The sequence below is a fragment of the Rhinolophus sinicus genome, chromosome 2 (genome assembly GCF_057876585.1).
Source record: "Rhinolophus sinicus isolate RSI-liver-muscle chromosome 2, RSI-T2T, whole genome shotgun sequence".
NCBI classification, from domain to species: Eukaryota; Metazoa; Chordata; class Mammalia; order Chiroptera; family Rhinolophidae; genus Rhinolophus; species Rhinolophus sinicus.
The window spans coordinates 128,410,418-128,429,806 of NC_142502.1; the positions used below are offsets into that span (position 1 = coordinate 128,410,418).

At 43.5% G+C, this 19,389-nt stretch overlaps 1 protein-coding gene across 1 annotated transcript in view; it reads right to left on the reverse strand.

The window, feature by feature from the left end:
• Positions 1 to 4,474: 4,474 nt before the first annotated feature.
• The window catches only part of TCF7L1 (transcription factor 7 like 1), a 157,397-nt gene continuing 142,482 nt past the window's right edge, over positions 4,475 to 19,389 (reverse strand). Inside the window, exons 5-12 of the mRNA XM_019714549.3 lie at positions 11,596 to 11,728; positions 10,452 to 10,554; positions 10,092 to 10,175; positions 9,210 to 9,353; positions 8,093 to 8,252; positions 7,912 to 8,019; positions 7,075 to 7,150; positions 4,475 to 5,846 (exon numbers count right to left, since the gene is read on the reverse strand). Coding sequence (XP_019570108.2) covers positions 5,413 to 5,846; positions 7,075 to 7,150; positions 7,912 to 8,019; positions 8,093 to 8,252; positions 9,210 to 9,353; positions 10,092 to 10,175; positions 10,452 to 10,554; positions 11,596 to 11,728 — 1,242 coding nt within the window. The 3' untranslated portion in view covers positions 4,475 to 5,412. The remainder of the gene's footprint in view (positions 5,847 to 7,074; positions 7,151 to 7,911; positions 8,020 to 8,092; positions 8,253 to 9,209; positions 9,354 to 10,091; positions 10,176 to 10,451; positions 10,555 to 11,595; positions 11,729 to 19,389) is intronic.

Consider the following 19,389-nt stretch of genomic DNA (forward strand, 5'->3'; position numbering starts at 1 on the left):
TATGGGAGGGAGGGGTGATGGAGAGGAAGGTGTGGAGAACCAGATTTGATGGGGGTAGGGCATAGAAAATGGATTTGCTTCTGGGCGTGTGTTTAAGATGCCTGTGAGACAGTCAAGTAGAGATGTCAGGGAGGTAGCTGGAAATGTGAGCATGGAGTTCAAAGGTAAAATATAGGAACTTTTTTCCTAACTAATTTAAATATTGTTCAAAAATACAATTGTTAATGGTTTCATAAAAAGTAATTTATGAGTTTATTATAATTTTCCCTTATTATTGGAAATCTGGATTATTTTCCATTTCCTACTGTTAGTAACAGTTATTTAGGTACATTTTAAGATGAGACAGATCTTCAGAAAGATTCAGCAACTTGTTTAAGGTTGTGCTATTATTTTACTCAACCTTTGATAGCAGTGTGTATTCTTAACCTGCCAGTTTGATAGGAGAAAAATAGTCCCTAACTGTTTTCCTTGAATATTTATTGCACAAGTAATTTACATGAACTTGGGCAATATACTTAATTGATTTAAGTACCAATTTCTTCACTATGAAATGGGAATAAGTATTGAGAATTAGATAATTCATAGAGTATTTAACACAGTAGCATATAATTAAAGCTCCAAAAAGTTATTGTAATTTTATGTTCATAATACAAAAATTAAAAACAAGGATAAGCCAAAGTAAAATAAAAATATCCTGTAATCCACAGCTATTATCGTGAATATTTTGTTAGTTCTCCCTTTTATATAGGCATCTATGTGCATATGATAGCTTACTAACTGAAACTAAAGCAAGTTATAAAACCATACGTACAATTCTTATCTTGTAGACCTTTTTTGTAGCTTTAGTGCTACAACTAGTCATGTCACTTGTCTTCTGGGACACTATCATCTCCTTGTCTCCTTATTGAACATACTTTGACGAATCCTAGTTGTCTTAGAACTGAGTGTTTGTAGAAGGAAAGTGAAATCAACACTATCAAATATAGCACGGAGTTGAAGTAAGATAAGGACTTAGAATTACAATTTCAGTAGAATGGTGTGAGCAAAACCTGGTTGCTGTTGGGTAAGTAGTGACTGGGAGATAAGTAGAAACTACCTTTTCTGGAAGTTTGGATGTAAAACAGAGGGTTTCTAATATGGGAGAGGATTGAACTTTTTTATTGACTGAGGGAAAGAACTCATTAGACAGTGACCAAGATTACAAGACAGTAATGGTGGAACAAAATACCAAGAGATGAAGGCCTGGGGTCTAGGAGCAGTAGAGCAGTTGACCTTGGGTTGAACCAGGGATTGACTTTGAGATCTGTGGAAAGCCAGTTAGAATGGTTAGAGGGTGGGTGGGTATTTAGGTAGGGGTGTGGGAGAGCAACAGAGCATTTCAGCTGGCCTGTTTGCTTGATATTCTAAGAGGCAAGGCAGTCTTTGAGAGTGAGAAGGTGGGGATTAAATTGGGTGTTGAGAATGGTGAAGACATGAGTTGAGGGCACTAGGAGAGGGAGCTGATAAAGGACAAGTGCAGTAACTGAGTGGTATTGAAGGCCTCTCTGATCTTAGGCACCACAGATCTGGAACGGCACTATTTCAGTTGTGTGGTTTTTCTCCAGGCAGTGCTTCTACCTGGGTGGGAGAGGAGTAGAGAAGGCAAATTTTAGCACTAACTCCTAACTCACACCAATTTTGGTTTAAGGGAGTGGTAGCAGGTAACTTTAATAAATCTTAAAATTTCCTTGCACCCCTTCATGATAGAAACACTCAACAAACTAGGAAAAGAAAGGAACGTCCTCAACCTGAAAGAGGGTATGTCCAAAAACCTTACAGCTAATGTTATACTTAATGACAAGACTGTATGCTTTCCCTATAAGATAAGGAACAATGATGTCTGCTCTCACCACTTGTATTCAACTTTGTACTGGAAGTAGTCAGGACACTTAAGCAAGAAAATGAAATAAAGACATTAAATTAGAAAGGAAGAAGTAAAACTATATTTGCAGATGACATGGTCTTCTATATAGAAAATCCTGAACATTTTCTAAAAATTTATCAGAACAAGTTCAGCAAGGTTGTAAGATGTGAGGGCAATATACAAAAATCAATTCTATTTCTATACATTTGCAGTGGACAGTCTAAAAAGGAAGTAATTCCATTTACAAAAGTATCAAAAGAATAAGATCCTTAGGAATAAATTTTACAAAAGAAGTACAAAACTGATACTCTGGAAACAAAACATTATTGAAAGAAAATAAAGTCCTAAATAAACGAAAAAGACATCTCATGTTCATGAATTGGTAGGCAATTTTGTTAAATGGCTATGCTCCCCAAATTGATCTACGAACACCATCCCTGTTAAATTCCCAACTGGTTTCTTTGTAAAAATTGACAAACTGATCTTAAAATTCATATAGAAATGCAAAAGAATCAGAATAGCCAAAGCAGTTTTGAAAAAGAACAGTTGGAGGACTCACACTTCCCAATTAAAAACTTGCTACAAAAAGCTACAGTAATTAGGACAGTGTGGTACTGCCATAGAGGTACATAGACGAATGGAATAGAACTGAGAGTCCAGAAATAAGCCTCTACATTTGTGGTCAGTTCATTTTCCACAAGGGTTCCAAGATAGTTCAACACTTGAGAAAGAATAGTGTTTTCAACAAATGGTGCTGGGACAACTGGCTAATAAGCATATGAGAAAATGCTCGACATCATGTGAGTTAGGTAAGTGTAAATCAAAATCACAGTGAGATACCACTACACACCTACTATGATGGCTATAATAATAATAAAAAAATACCGAGAAAATAATGTGTTGGTGAGGATGTAGAGAAATTGGCACCCCCCTCCCCACATTGCTGGTTGGAATACACATGTTGTAGCTGCTATGGAAAAGTTTGGCAATTCCTCAAAATATTACACAGAATTACTGTATGACCCAGCAATTCCACTCCTAGGTGTTTATACCTCAAAGAACTGAAGACAGGGACTCAAACATTATACTTTTATGTGAATCTTCATAGAACCATTATTCACCACAGCCAAAATGTGGAAAACAACCAATGCGTCCATCAATAGATGAATGGATAAACAAAATGTGGTACATACATACAATGGAACATTAGCTATAAAAAGGAATGACATTCTGATACACACTACATCATGCTAAGTGAAATAAGCATACTATTGTATAATTCTATTTATATGTGGTACCTAGAATAAATTCATAATGATACAAAGTAGATTAAAAATTCCTACGGTCTGGGGGAGGAAGGAATGAGGGGGTTACCGCTTAATGGGCAGAGTTTCTGTTTGGGATGGGATGATGAAACAATTCAGTGGTTATGGTTGCGTGATGTTGTAAATGTATTTAGTACCACTAAATTGTCCACTTAAAGTTAAAATGGTGAATTTTATATGTATTTTACCACAATTTAAAAAACCTGTATATCTGAGTAAAAAAACTTAGCAAATACTGATAGAAAGGAAGTCTAAATTATTTTATCAAAGCTTAAAAAAAAAGTCTGATACATGCTACAACATGGATGAACCTTAAAAACATTATGCTAAGTTAAATAAGCCAGGCACAAAAGGACAAATATTTTATGATTCCAGTTACATGAAACATTTAGAGTAGGCAGATTCATTGAAACAGAAAGATTAGAGGTCCCGGGCTGGGGGCAGGGAGAATGACGGTTATTGCTTAATGGTTATAGAGATTCTATTTGGGGTGATGAAAAATTTTGGAAATCGTTCGTGGTGATGGTTGCACAACACTGTGACTGTAATTCATACCACTGAGTTGTACACTTTAAAATGGCAAATTTAATGTTATGTATATTTACCATAATTAAAAAAAAAAAAATGAAGTACCGATACATGCTACAACATGGATGAATCTTGAAAATGTGCTGCAAGAAGTCAGTAAGAAAAGACCAAATATTGTATTATCCCATTAAAATGAAATATCCAGAATACACAAATCCAGAGACACTAGTGAGTGGTTGCCTAGGGTTGGAGGAAATGCAGGGTGACCTCTAAAGGGTATGTATGGGGTTTCTTTTTGAGATGATGAAAATATAAAATTGACTGTGATGATGGATACACAATTCTGAACACATTAAAAACCATTGAATTATACACTTTAAATGAATGAATTGTATGAATTATATCTCAATAAAGCTGCTACAAAAATTACTGGATACCATGCAAAGCAGACAAAGGATGCCCCTCACATCTTGGCCATTATAATAAGACAAATGAAAACAAAAAGGTTCCTCCCTTTGGATCTCAGTTATCGATATGGACTGGTCGATGCACATTCGAGGCTGGAAGCTGGGTTGGATTTGTCTAATTGTCAGACATGTTTTATATCCCCCGGTAAGTGCTAATGCTCTTTGCATGTGTGCAAAAATCTGTCTAGCACAGGGCTTGGTATGAAGAAGGGGGCTTGACTCAACAAAAGCATTAAAACACTCAGAAAAGGTCTTGCAACTGCAATTTTATTTTCTTTTGTGAAAATAAAGAGCTTATTGGGAGTTTAAATTGCTTCAAAAAACCCATAAAAACAAAAAGAAGTACACACAGAAGCATGTGAGGTGATGGGGGAGGGAGGAGGGTCTTTAGAACTTTGGCAGATGTGCTGGCACTGACCCAGCTGGCAGGAGCCTTGGAGCAGGTCCTGTCTGCCCCTCTGGGACTGTGAAGGGGAGGTCTTGACTGGTAAGAGGGTGGAACACAGACTTCAGCTCTAAGGAAGTGGCAGGCACCTTGAGTCCTTTTAGATGTGGGGAAGAGCCATTTCAGAGGACCTTTTTCCCCACCAAAAGCTGGAGGCTGGCAGGTTAGGGCCCACTGAGGGAAAGGGGATGCTGGTGGAGATAAACCAGGCAAAGGTGTCTTCTCACATGGCGACAGCCTTACACTGGGCAGAGGACGGAGGAGATGAAGGCAGGAACCCATGAGTTGAGCAAAGGAGAAAAACTTGGGCGAGATAAAAGGAAATGTCCAGGCACAGGATCTAGATGAAGCAGCAGCAGGCAAGAAGCTGCAGCAATGGCCATCATGCAGACTGGGTGGGGGAGATGAGACGAGGGAGGGGGGCAGAAAGTAACAGAGGTAGAAAGAAGGGGGTCTTCTGCCCAGGTTCATCCCGCACTGCACAGACAGGAAAAATGACACACTACTTTTCAGTTCTTTTTTTTTAAGGATTTTTTTTTTGTTGGTTTTGTTTTGTTTTTTTAAAAAAGCCTTAAGATCAGCTACTGGTTACATCTACAACACGTAAAGTGCTGCTGTTACCAGTCACTTTACAGAACAGTCCAGAGTGGTCAAATATTGACCAATAAAGTTTCCTTTTTTTTCTCTTCTGAATCATTACTACTCGATGGGTCACGTGACAGCCTGCATAGGTCACAGGGCAGCTTAGTGGGCAGGCTTGGTGACCAAGGACAGAGGCTGGGCCTGGAGTACTGGGAGGGCCTGGTGGGCATGGAGCGTGGCTGGGAAGGAAGGGGGAGAAGTCAGCAGAGCTGTGGGCATGGACCCGAGTGGGAGGGGCCGGGAGAGGAGCGGGGGCTGGCTGCCCATCTGGCCAGAGGACGTGGCTGCAGCCTTCGCTGACAGGAAGGCAGCTGAGTGGAGAGCCAGCTGGGCCCGGCTCTCGGGCTTGGTGGTGAGGGAGAGGGGCTGGGCTTGCTCCGAGTGGGTCGCAGCAGGGGCAGCTGGCGAGGCCAAGGCTGCGGAGGGGGTGGCCGGGGAGTCCAGCATGCTGCCGTGGGAAGAGGCAGGGCTGTCGCAGGGCTTCTCAGGGGGCAGGTACTGAACACATGGCTTCTTGCTTTTGGAGACCAGAGCACCTAGGGGAAAGACAAGCAAGAGTGAGCAGCTAGTAGCTCTGGTGAGGCTGCAGGAGAGCGCTGGCTGTACATCCCTACTCTGGAAACACAAGAATCCTTCCAGGGAGGAAGTGAGAACCCGCAATTACGTCTAAGGCTTTCGAGACTAGGCAGCTGCATTCCAGGATGCCTACAGCATAGAGAAGGGGCAATGCTAAAACGACGAAGGACTGTTCAGTATCTGACTGGAGAAATGACAGCTCAGGCTATCGCATCATCACCTTCCTCACCTAAATCTCATCATTTTTGGGATGGATCGCCACTCAATTTGCTTTAAAATCTTTGGTTTATGGTATCATTAGAAATAGTGTAGCCCTGCTAAGCGGTGTGGTATACAGTGCATTTTGCATTATATATATATTTTATTTATGTGTGCTCATATGTAGATGAATATACAAATGAGAAAGAGAGAGAGAGAGAGAGAGAGAGAGAGAGAGAGAGAGAGAGAGAGAGAGAAAAGAAAAAAAAAGAAAGGGAAAGGAGAGGGGAGGGGAGGGGCAACAAAAGCACTTTAAATGGTAACAGCGGTTCTATATTTGTCCTGGAGTGAGTATGAGAGGAGTGACCTAAATGCTTGTCACAGTGTAAACGTCTCTGTGCTAGATGTGATTCTGGTATAAAAAGACAGTATATATTTTTGGCACAAAGTGGCCCCCAAACTCGAGCAAACTTTCTTCTGGTGTTCGACCAACCAAACATTGGCGGCAAACCGGATTCTGTTAAATTCACTGATAGGCAGTATGTCAGTCTCTAACGTGCCACCTTCCTAAGGAAATTTCAGAGACTCTTGGAACATTTTCATCTACATTCAGTTCCTAACAGGCATTGATTTTGGAACCTAACCCTCAAATAAGATGCAACTCAACTGAACTGAAAAGCGCCTAGGCTTCGAAGTGAGTGAGTGGTGGGATCGAATCCTGCCTCCATCATTTAACAGAATAACTGGGAAAATCCCTTTACTTCTCTGAGCCTCCTAATTGGTCATCTTTAAAAAGGGAAAGTTGTAACACCCACTTGAGTATACATGAGGCTCTCATGAGGCAGAGGCCCTGAAAATGGCAGCTGTTCTAATATAATACAGCACTGTCACTGTATCTGTCGTAGACCCAGGTGTGATGCACAGGTAGGCTGGTGCAGCTGTGATAGCAGGAAGCAGAAGCAAAGAGGTAGAGCCTTCCTTAAGCCTCACCCTCTGCCTCTGGGACTTGCTGCTGGGACTGTGTCTGCGACAGCTGCTTTTCTCTCTTCCTCTTCTTTTTCTTACCCTAAAAAATATGGCCAAAGGAAGAGGTTACAGGGACAGAACAACCGGCTTTTCAGGGGGGTGCCCAGATAAGAAGGGGGAGCCACTCAGATCACACAGTCCCCAGGCGTCTCAGCAGGAGGCAGAGGGGGTCTTCCTGGAGTGCCGCCCTCCCGTCCCCATTCGTTTCTTTCCCTCCAACTAGGGTGTACTGGTCTTTTGGGAGGCCTCATCCTTTCACTGCACTTCAGGCTTGTTTTTCCATTTCTATCTCTAGAACATTGGTTCTTGATTTTTCTTTTAATTTTTTTGGGGGGGTCCTAGGTCCCTCTGAAAATCTAATAAAGCTATGAATCCTCTTACCAGGAAAAAGCAAATAAGAACATACATACAAAAACCTGCCAAATTTCAGGGAGCTATCAGACAGGCCAGCTGAGGCTCATGCACTGGTCTCTGAGCCCCAGGTTAGGAACCCCTGGCTGGAGACATGCTCCCACCAGAGCTGGCACCTGGCTCATACTGCACCATGAAATAGGGAGTCAGAGGCCGAGTACAGTCAAACGGGAGGGGCACAAATTTAGGTCTGTTCTCAGGACCCCCAAACCACGTCCTCGCTGACCCCCTGAGGGGGGATAATATGTAAATGCCAATACGTAAATGCCTTCCGTATTGCTAGAGAAATACAGACTTCTCGTGGGCCTGAAGGGCCCTCCATACACGTCGTCCACGTCTTTCTTCCCCTTCCCCGGCACGTGCTGCCCTGCGGTCTGAGTGGGCACTTACGTAGTTGTCCCGGGCTGACCAGGTCGGGTAGAGCTGCGAGTGCAGCTGCCGCTCCTTCCGGGCCAGTTCGTAGTACTTGGCCTGTTCTTCTCGGGACAGGTTGTGCCACTGTGGGAGAGACAGGGAGCGATGAACGCAGGGGCCGCCTACCGTGCAGCCTGGGGGTAAGGGCACGTCTTACCTTCCTTCCCAGGATTTGGTTAATGGCTGCACTTTCCTTCAGGGTGCACTCAGCCACCACCTTGGCCCTCATCTCCTTCATATATAACATGAAGGCATTAAGAGGCTTCTTCACGTGGGGTTTCTTTTCTTCCTCCTTTTTCACTGAGACCGGTGATTTCCTGGGAAGTCACAAGGCTGTAGATTAGCAGGTGTCAGCTGTCATTCAACTCACCAATCCCTGCCTCTCACGGTGACTAAGAGCGCATTGCCTCTGGGAAGGGAGAGCAGTGGCATCTTCCACTAGGGGTTCCAACCCTCTGAATGACCTCAGGCCATAGTCTACAGAAGGGTAACTTCCTGAGGAAGGAGCAGAAGGTGGTGGTGAGAGCTGGGATGCACTGGTCACAGGTGATAACGAGGAAAGGGACAGGGCCCTCTGGGTGAAAACTCAGGGTGGTGCTCTCTCAGCCCTGAGGCACTAACCAGCTTTCCTGCCCTTTACGGCACAGTGGACGAAGCGCAGGCCTTGGTGCCAGTCTCAGTTCTGCCACCAGCCAGCCATATGACCAGGGGAAACTCTCCTCTCTGGGCCTCATGTTTTCACGTGTATTATGCGGGGAGGGAAGCTAAAAGCTTTCTCAGATTCTCTTGCCGCTCCTAAATCCTGACTGTGAAACTTTTTATTTTTATTTTTTTATTTTATTAAATTTATTGGGGTGACAATTGTTAGTAAAATTACATAGATTTCAGGTGTACAATTCTGTATTACATCATCTATAAATCCCATTGTGTGTTCATCACCCAGAGTCAGTTCTCCTTCCATCACCATATATTTGATCCCCCTTACCCTCATCTCCCACCCCCCACCCCCCGCCCCCGTTACCCTCTGGTAACCACTAAACTATTGTCTGTGTCTATGAGTTTCAGGTGAAAACTTTTTTTTAACGTGAGTAAAGATGCGCAATGTCTCTGAGAGGATGGGAACATGGAGCGTCAGAGGGAACGATTCCCGGGGGGAGAGGATATGGCTGAGGGGGGCTGCTGGGCTACCCACTAAATGCCAACAGGAGAGAGAAACAAATGGCAATTGCTATCCAGAGACTGGCCACCCCCAATCCAGGCTGCCTGTTACTCACGCATTCACGGCCGGGCTCAGGCTGGGGGGTGCTGGTTCCTGCTTGACGATGGGGGAGACGATGGCGGGGTGGGGAATCCCTGAGGTGGGCAGACCAGGATGGGCCGGAGCCACCATGTGAGGGGAGAACCGACTGGAAACCAGGCTGTGTACCAGGTGGAAACAAAGGACAGCGGAGGGATTTAGGCTGAATGCTTCTCGCGCAGCAGGGGACATGAGGGGCTCGCTGCCCGTCAGTGCAGAGGCAGGTAAAAACCTCTGCTATGGCAGAGTTTGAGGAACAGATGGCCGTTCCCAAACCTTGCTGGACAGAACCAGATTTGGGAAACACCAACAAGCCTCCCCTTCCCTACAAACGCATGGGCTTCCTCTATCTGGTGCTGGAAGCAGGTAGAACGAAAAACAAAGAAGGTGTCGCGGGTCAGTGGCCAGGGGACACAATGAGAAAATAAGGGCTTCTGTGGATTGCATTTCCTTTGTCACTGGCAGTACCATGGTTAGGTAGCAGAAATCCCTTTATTATTCCCTCCCTGACATAATTTTAGGAAAAATTAATTTTCTCCTAGTCTTTTGCTTCAGTGATTGTACTCAAAATGCTTCAGTGTCACAAAGCCCAGCATGCAGGGGGCGCGGCCAGAGGGCTGAGTGCCAGGGCTTTGAAATTCTTCTCTTAGAGAGACTGGGAAGAGTGATCCTGTGGGCATGAGGGTCCTTCCCCCCATGGGACCTGAGCCTTAGCAAAGAGAGGCGGGGAGGAAAGGTGAGCCCAGGCCTCCTCGTTTACTGCCGAGAAAGCCGTCCGGTGGTCAGAAATGGCAAGGACCCCGCAGGGAACCATTCCCTGCACTGCCACTTCATGCTCACAGCCCGTCCCCAGACTCACCTGGACATGGAGGCGTTCATGGCGAGCGCAGGGTAGGGGTGCCGGAAACCACCGGGAGGAAGGGAGTACATGGGCTGTCCTTGCCTGCAGGAGCCAGAAGGAAATCTGGTCAGCATATCGGCTAAAATGGGAATGTTCAGGACAGGAGAGGAGAGGAATTAGGAAGACAGGATGAGACATCAAGGGCAGGAAGGAGGAAGTAAGGATTGGGAGGAAGTTGCAGGGAGGAGGGGGAACCCGGAGGTGTGAGTCCTGGGATTTGGTGAGAGGGCTCCCCTTGGGCTGGGGCGGCTGGAGTACAGAAGGCAGAACTCAGCATAAGGGAGGAAAGAGGGTAGGTAAGGCTGCAAGTTTCCTTACTGTGGGACGAGCCAGCCGAGGGGATGGGGGATTTGTCCGACAGCTCCGGGCGACAGTGGGTAATATGGAGACAGCTCAGATGGGTGAGGGGGCCGGGGGATTCCTGCTTCCAAAGAGAGATGTGTCAGACTGTTCCCTGGTCCTACTGTAACATCTTAAAATACCATCATTCAAGAGGTCCTCGCCCTGTGTCCACTGGTGTTCTGGAGCCTGGAAGGCCCTTTCTTTCATTATCCTTGACCTCTATCACCTTCCCAGCTCCGTTGGCCAGTTGGTCAAGCACATATTCAGGGAAGGCAATACTAATGCAGCTTCTCTCTGGCTACCTCTCTGGCTACATGGATCCCATTTGTCGGCAGGAGTAATTTCCAGCTCCTTATACAGGAGTTAATAAAGCTCTAGAGGGACAGGAAATCCTGGACGGACAAACCCAAGATATCCCGTCATCAGCTAACTACTTCTCTAGAAAACCCACCTCATCCATGGAGAAACAGACTTTGGATTTGCAGCCCACATTTGTCTTCCTTATTATCTGTAATTTGTATTAGTAGTGATTTCTCTAAAGATGGGCTCCCCAAATGCTTTGAGCCATGGCAACTCTGTGGGCATTTTATGAAGACTATGCCTCCCTGGGACAGACAGGTACGGCAAACAAGTTTAAAAACAAAACAAAACAAGTCAACTCAGCCTTGCTGCTTATAGCCTGACTAGACTTGATTACTCTATTTGAAGGTGTTCCGTGTAGGATAAGGTCTCCGTTTTAGGAGGCACAGCCTGCAGTGGGTTAGATTTCAAAGCCAATGAAAAAAGGGATTTTTTCCCCCTTCCAGCTCCTTCCACTCCCTACTCTAAAGAAAAAGGAACAGAGAAACACCAAGTGCTCACTGTGGAGCCAGATCCTGTGCACCATCTCATTTAATTTCCTTCCATCCCCACAATACCCCTGTGGTGTAGACGGTACAGATAAAGCACCGATGCAGAAACTGAAAAGGCTAAAGTTAGTGGGCAAGGCCACAGACGACTGAGAGTCGGAGACATGATTCGAACCCAGGTCAAATGGGTGCTCCCTGAGAAGAAAAGCCTGCCCCGTCCTTGCCTCCCCAGAGCACTGCACGTGCCCCAGCCCACGCAGCAGCAGACTCACCTGTCTTTGGATCAATGTCTGGGGAGAGATGTGTGGGAGGGGAGCCCGGGGAGAAGTGGTCGTTGCTGTAGGTGATGAGGGGCGTCAACGGGTGCATGTGATGTGGGTGCTGAACAACAGGCACTTTATTAGACTGAAAGACAGAGACGAAAAGACTAGGGACAGTTGCCAAGGAGACGGAGGGTAAAATCAGCTGTTATTCACTGAGTCGACTATGTGCCAGGTATTTTCCATGCCACATTCCATTCAGTCCTCAGACAGCCGTTGAGAGAACGTAGCAGACTACACAGCACAGAAGTATCAGCAGAAGTAGAAGAGGGACTAGCCTCACTCCGACATGCCTTCTGCAAAGCAACCCACTATTCCCGATTCACTTCATCTATGTGGTGTGCTGCTCAATTAGAAGCTGTGCTCTGTGTAATCTGAGTGACTTGAAAAAGGTTCAGCACACACGTTCCAAACAAACGTCACAGAAATAGCAGCACACAAGTGCAAGCCTGAGACTGGGAACAGAGCAATGGGGGAAGTGTCATCATGAGATCTCACATAACCAGTCACCCACTAGCACGTGGAGCCCTTCTCCCCGTAGTACTTCACTCTGCTGACCTTGTTACCCCATTTCATGTAAAACACTAGTGAATGAAGGAGTACGGTTATTTTATACAACTATTAAGGAAGAAAGAAACCACTTAACGTATATCATTGACACACCCTCATTTCAGCAATGTTAACATAAGAAAAACCTGTGTGTCCTAGAATTGGTAAACTGAATTGTTTTAATGTAATCTAATTTAATAAGATCTTTCTCATAAAAATAGCTATAATTTATTGACCACCTACACTACAAGTGCAGAGTTAGGCATAGTGTTTCGTCCTTATTATAACCTAGCAAAGAAGCTATCAATGATTATTGTCATCTAAGGGCTGAGGAAAATAAGCTCAGAAAGATTAAGTGACTTAGCCCGGGACACAGAGCAGGTAAGTGGCAGAACTGGATTCATATAACCCTTTACGGCTCTAACAAACCAGTGTTTTCTCTTCTATCTGCCTCCCCAAGAAAGTGATCAAAACATTTCAGTCTGAGAAAAAGGATAGTCATAATTTTTTTCTTTTATAATAAGGTAAATGAGTTACAAGTAGAAAAGAGACTTAACAAAGAGATTTGTAAAAAGGATGATGATTTGGAGGCAGCCCAAGAGCTGGAATTCCAAACTGCTGTCTCACAGTTTGAACTTTTCATTTCATAGACCCCCCGAGCCCTTTTATTCTTTCATTTGGTGCCCATAATGCAAACTCCAATCTGTGCATGTCCTAGGTATCTGTGTGCTGACAGTATTCATGTCCCATTTTCAGTAAGCTAAGCAGAGGCAGAGGCTGGAGCAAGGCCGGGAACCCAGGGCTTCTGCTCCCAGACCCACAGATGTGAGGCAGAGAATTCAGACCGTTCTCCACACTACCACTAGGTGGCGCTGGCACCCGTCTCGGCACTGCAGGAACCTCGCCTCTAAGTTCCTATCACCTCCCCCAGAGGGTTCATTTGATATTGCATAAAAAAATGCTAAAGTTATTTTCTTCTTACTGTTTTCATCTGTTCCCTTACTTTTGAAGATGTCTCCATGTACATGACCATATTGCACAAATAAAATATAAAAATTATTTTAAGGTCAGATTTCTAGGAACCTGGTTCATCTAAATGATGCTTTGGGGTTTCCTGGAAACAGCTTTGTCTAAATGGTTATCTTTAGTATTATAAAGCAATAGTTATTATTAAAGTGATAGTAAATGATGAAAGAATTACCCAGAATGATTACAATAAAAACAACAACAAAAAAACTTCATGATGTAAAAAAAGGACCAAACAGAAGCACACTGAAACGTAAACAGTAGATATGTTTGAGTGATGGAACTACAGGTGATTTTGTTTTTGTCTCCTTTTCTGTATTTTCCAACCTTAATTATTACCTACTTAAAATATATACTTATGACGAATACAAATTTTCTAAAATAGAAACTATGTTATAAAGCATTTAGAAAACAATCACACCGGCCTAACCCAGTCACTATTATCATTTTGGTGTATCTCCAGTCACTGACTTCTAATGCATGTTTTTTATTTACAGTTATTTACATCATTTATAGCCATCTTTTTAATTAAAATATTTTTTTCAGCTTTACTGAAGTATAATTGACAAATAAAATTGTAATATTTTAGGTTGGTGCAAAAGTAATTTCGGCTTAAAATGTTCAAAACAATTGCAAAAATTGTAGTTACTTTTGCATCAACCCAATATTTATAGTGTACAATGTGATGACGATACATAGCCATTTTAAAATACTTAATAGTATTATGAAATCTTGACTGGCCATGTGGTGTTGAGGCCTCACCAGGAGGGGGCAAATGGCACTGAGTAAGTGGCAGAGTTAAGTACAAAGCAGGAAAATGTGTTATATTTGAAAACGCAGGTATCCTCATTTATATGCGGTGAGTTACTGGTTCCCAGTAGGTGGCATCACTGTCCAGAAAACGGACTGACAGGAGATGGGTTCACAGAGAGAAAGGTAAACTTCCTTGGTCAGTGTGGGAAGATGCAGCCTGGACTGATAAGTGAGAATGGCTCTTTGGGATTCATTCAGGGAAGGCTCTCCTCAGAGGCTACCACCCCAGTAAAAGTTCCCACTCTTTTTCCCAGCTGCCCTCAGGGTCAGGATGTCCACAGCATAATCTCAGGCCCTTGGTAGGAACGCTGGGAACCACTCTACACCTCTCAGGGGATAACAACCCCACTACAAACATGCACAAGTGAAGGCACAGGTGTCCACTCGGCAAGGCAGCAGAGTCCAGATGCATCCAAAGAGCATCTCAGAGTCATCTTGGGCCTAAATCCTTCTGTCCAGTCAAGTACACCCAACTCTTTCCTAGGTCAAGTGTTTCTCGTCTACTTCGGCCTGTTTCTAGAGTTCACTGAAGCCAAAGTTCTTGAAATTCCCATCCCCACGGAAGCAATGTATCCTCTCTCCCATTATTTACGACTTACTTTCAAGCTCAAAGTAAAGCCAACACCACACAGCTCGGCCAGACTGAGCAGCCACCTTTCCACAATCACGCTCCACCAGGCCCTGCCGCTCTCCTCCAGCGGCTTCTCTCAGCAACTTGTTTGAGGCCCTCACAAAGGCTTCCTGGCTCCTGTTTTGCTCACGATTCTCTTTTCTTCCTGATCCTGATTTCAGAGATCAGAAGGATAACGGTTTGTAGCTCAGGCAAAGATGAACCTCAACTCTGTGGCATGAGTCTCAAAGCCGTCACAGACCGGCCAACAGACTGCCCAGGAAAGACACTAGGAGTTTCACTGGATCGCTAACTATACCTGATTTTATATATTTAAGAAATCTCTCCTATCCACATTCAATTCTGTATTTACTGATGAAGGTAGTAACCTTTTTATTTTTGGCTACCAGAACTATTTCAAGAGACTATGCTTAAATGCAGGGCTTGGGGGAGAAGGGAAACTAGAATTGTTCCTGAAGCATCAGCCCACTCACAGCACTGTAATACCCATAGGACAAGGGTGGGATCTGAAGTCATCAGAGGCTAGAATGGGAGCTGTTCCCCTTAAGGCAGGGATGTTTGCTGAGAATTCTCAACTGCAAAAGAACACGCATTTCCAAGGACTTTTGGACTCCAGCTGCAACTCTGGTTCTAATGTCTGGGACAGATGATCCGCTAGGCCAGGATTCTCTAGGTATTTTTGATCATGCAACTTAATCAATAAAAAGTGTCAGTTTTGCCATTTTCTTTTCGGTTTGTGCCGTATTTTCAATCTAAGGTTTGTTGCAGGAAATCTTTTGCAACTACTAGAACATTTCCTTTTGGGTTAATTTAGATAAAACTAAGTAATCTGTAAATCCATGTTGCTGGACTCAGGTAAGTTGAACTATGCTGCAGTCTGCTGAAAGCCAACAAGCGAAGTCCCTGTAACCGATCCCCTCAGCGTCCATACAGTAAAGGGTCATTTCCTAATGGGTTTAGAGTAAAATATATAAACGACAGTGTTCCCCTGCGCCCTCCCCACACCTCAATAAAGCATCCCATATCTGCTCTCCCTTTTGGAGACGATCAATCAGATTCACTGCTCAAGCTTCTTGGGACGGAGAACAACGTTCTTTGCATGCATCCCATTCGCGGCCTTAGAACATTCTTTAAATTGGTTAGATGTCTCCTTCCAATCCCTGTCCATTGGCACATCCCTTCAGTAACTATTCCCTCTACTTAATGAGAACTCATCAAGTATTGGAAGATAGTTACCATCTTCCCTTTCCGCATATGCCAGTTTCTGGACTCCTCACTCTTTTCTGGCCACGTATCTCTAATTACCCCCATGTTTCTCTTAAAATTAACAGGCTATTCCAGAGGGAGCTTGCTGTCTGCTTGGTGCCGAGTGTAAGGTCAAAGGATTTACATATAATTGAAGCAAGGGCAAATAGGAACTTAATTGAAGTTGGGAAAAATAAAAAATCCACCCAATTCTCCCTCTGTATATACACCACCCTCTAACCAAGATTCAAAGGCAAAATGTAAGCTCTTTACTGTTGTTGTCATCATCCTATTAAGGAGAAGAAATTCGAACCTTTGTCTCCTATACAGAATTTTCCTCTACTGAGAGAAGTGGAAACCCACTTTTAATTATTGGGTAAATGTGGAGACTGGTACACCATAGGTACCAAATTGAGCAGCCAAAAGGCTGGAGGAGGCTGACAGAACAGACATAAAAAAAAACCCTCTGTCTTTGGTAACGTGGCTCAATTGCTGAACTGGCCCTGCAGAATATACATATTATTTGCATATTTGAAAGTGGCCAAGAGAGTAGATCTTAAGAAGTTTTCATCACAAGAAAATTCTGTAACTATGTGACAAGAAAAAATTACGAGACGTCCTAAGTTAAATTACAGTGGGCCAGAGGGGGGAACGAAGAGACAGGGAAAGTTAATCAGTTAACGACTGCAGGCCAAAACCAACAAAAGACCGCTCACATTCCTGAATGTATGTTGAAACTCTGAATTAACTCACAGGTGGCTATTTCGTGATTATCAAGAGAGAAGAGCCAAAGTAGCTGACCACCAGGTGCCTGTGCTGCTTGCTTACACAGGAAGCTTCTGGGTTGCTGCCCACAGCCAATCCAACAGAGCAAACACTTCTTCCTACGGACCGGCACCTACCCCACAACTAGCCCTGCTTCCGCTTCTCCCACCTGCTTTACCTGCAGCCAATGACAATTCTTTCAAAACAACTTTGATCTTTCTTCCCGAAACTTAATGTATAAAAGAGTCTGTCAGCTCCAGGACAGCAGACATGTCTTCTCCATCGAGGCCAGTTGCTGGTGGTTCAGACTGCGTACCGCAAGACCTGGTCCCTTTTCTGGCTTGCAGGTGACTCAAGAAACCCTTTCTTTCAGAAAAGCTTTCAGCTATTAACTAGACTTATTGTGATCATTTTGCAGTATATACAAGTATCAAATCATAATGCTGTATCCCTGAAACTCATATAATGTATGTCAATTACACCTCAATAGAAACTTTTTAAAAAATAAATACAGATAACAACAGTAAGAACAAGTGTTTATGTTGTATCTACTATGTGCCAGGCAGTGTTCTAGGTCTTGTGAATGCACTAGAGAATATGGTCTATTTAGACGAAAGTACCTGTCCTCATGGTACTTATATTCTAATTGGAGACACAGAAATGAACAAAACAAATAATATGTTAAGTTGTGATAAATGCTAAGGAGAAAAACTAAGTCAGGGAAGGCAGGTAAGAAATGAAAGGGGATATAACTGTGGAAAGTGATTTGTTATTTTGCAAAACATCATTAGTATTTATAAAAAAATAAAGATCACTGAAAAATTACCCAATTAAACATTAAGAAAAAAAGAAGAAATGAAGGAGGAGTGGGTTATAAGTTACACAGGTTGACCAGGGAAGGCCTCAGTGAGAAATGACTTTTGAATAAAGACGTGAAGGATGTGGGGAGTTAGATGTGTAGGTATGTCGGGGTAAGAGCATTTTGGCAGAAGGAATATAAGCGCAGTGGCTGGGAGGTGGGCATCTGAGGAACCACAGGAGGCCAGTGGAGTGGAGCAGAGAGAAGAAAATAAGGAGAGGGTCTATGTTAGTATATGAACAAATACTTTCTGAGCTCCTAATATATGACAAACAGTGTGTCAAAGGCCATGAAAGATGTAAAGACAAATCGAGAGTCCCTTCATTAGGGCAACAGTAGAGATAAAATGCTCAGGGAATCGGAGTGTGTTCCAGGTCCTTCTTCTAAGCAGCGGTACATTTTTGAGGTCTTTGCAAATTGGATTGGGCAGAGAATTCTTGGGATAAATTTTTCCTTATCAAAGCTCTCATTTTTCCACCGTTTGCTGGCATGAAATGTGGCAAAAGAGAACCCTGAGGTTTCCTTTATTTTTCTTCCTTTGGCACTGGCCTTTCCTCCATACACCCCCCACCCCGCATAGATGCTTGTAGGGGAAAAAAATTTAAGCCCTTGCAATTCAGATTGTTGAACTGAGCCTGTCACACCTAGACTGTGTCTAGGTGAATTCCAATTTTCATTTCCTTTGTACAATTCAGGTGAGCTCTTTCCATCTATAAATTCGAGTTTTGTTCTTTTAAAGCCCAGTTTAACTTTCATCTCTTATTACCTTCTCTCATTTTCATTTGTTTTGGTCTCTTCTTCAGGAACACTATTTGTACATTGGTTTTTCATCTCTCTCCTCTATCATCTTTTTCATCAGTGTTACCAAGGCACAGATTTGACTTGCCACCAGGCACATTCGCTCTAGACTAAGATTAATGAGTGGGAGATATAAGTAAGAATTCCCCCAAATTAAACCTCAATAGCAAAAACTAATTAAAAAAATGATGTAGGTAGATAATCATCACAGCCTTCCAAAATCAGTGGGTGAAAGTTTGATGAGAAACAGGGCTTTTACACAGCTTCAAAGCCTCTCCCTAAAGAGCACTTATTAATTGCAAAGGGGAGAAGTAACTTCACAAGGGAAAAACATGGCAGACACCACCTGACCCAAACAACCAAGGCTGACATCACTGATATTGGAACAAATGGACACTGCAGCCCATCCTCAGTGTGACACACTGAGGACGACACAACATCAGGGCAGCAGTGTTCTTGCCAAGCACACAACTGGATCTAACCACGAGGAAACATCAGGCAAACCCAAACTGATGGGCAGTCTACAAAACAGCTGGTCTGTATTTCTCAAAAAATGTCAAGTCGGGAAAGACAAACGCAAAGGAACTCTGCTAAAGGGGATTAAAGAGACGCAGCAACTAAATGCAATGTGTTATCCTGGATTGAACTCTGGACCAGGAGAAACACAAGGCTATAACGAACAATCATTGGTACATTTACCAAAATTTATTGTGAGTTAGATAATAATATAAAATGTTAATTTCTTGATTTTGATAACTGTACTGTGGTCACTAAAATAATGTCGTTGTTCTTAGGAAATATACCTAAAGTATATTTAGGGGTAAAGGGGCACGTTTCCAACTTAACTCTCAAATGGTTTAAAAAAACTCTCAAGAGCGAGAGTGAGAGAAAGGTAAGGCACGGGACAAAATTTCTGAATCTGGATAAAGCGTATATAGAAGGTTCCTTGTATTATTCTTACAAGTTTACAATTATGTCCAAATAATAAGTTAATACTGTATAAGAACTGCAATCATTATTGGCGGTAGAACAGAACAGTTTCACAGGCTATGTGATGAGT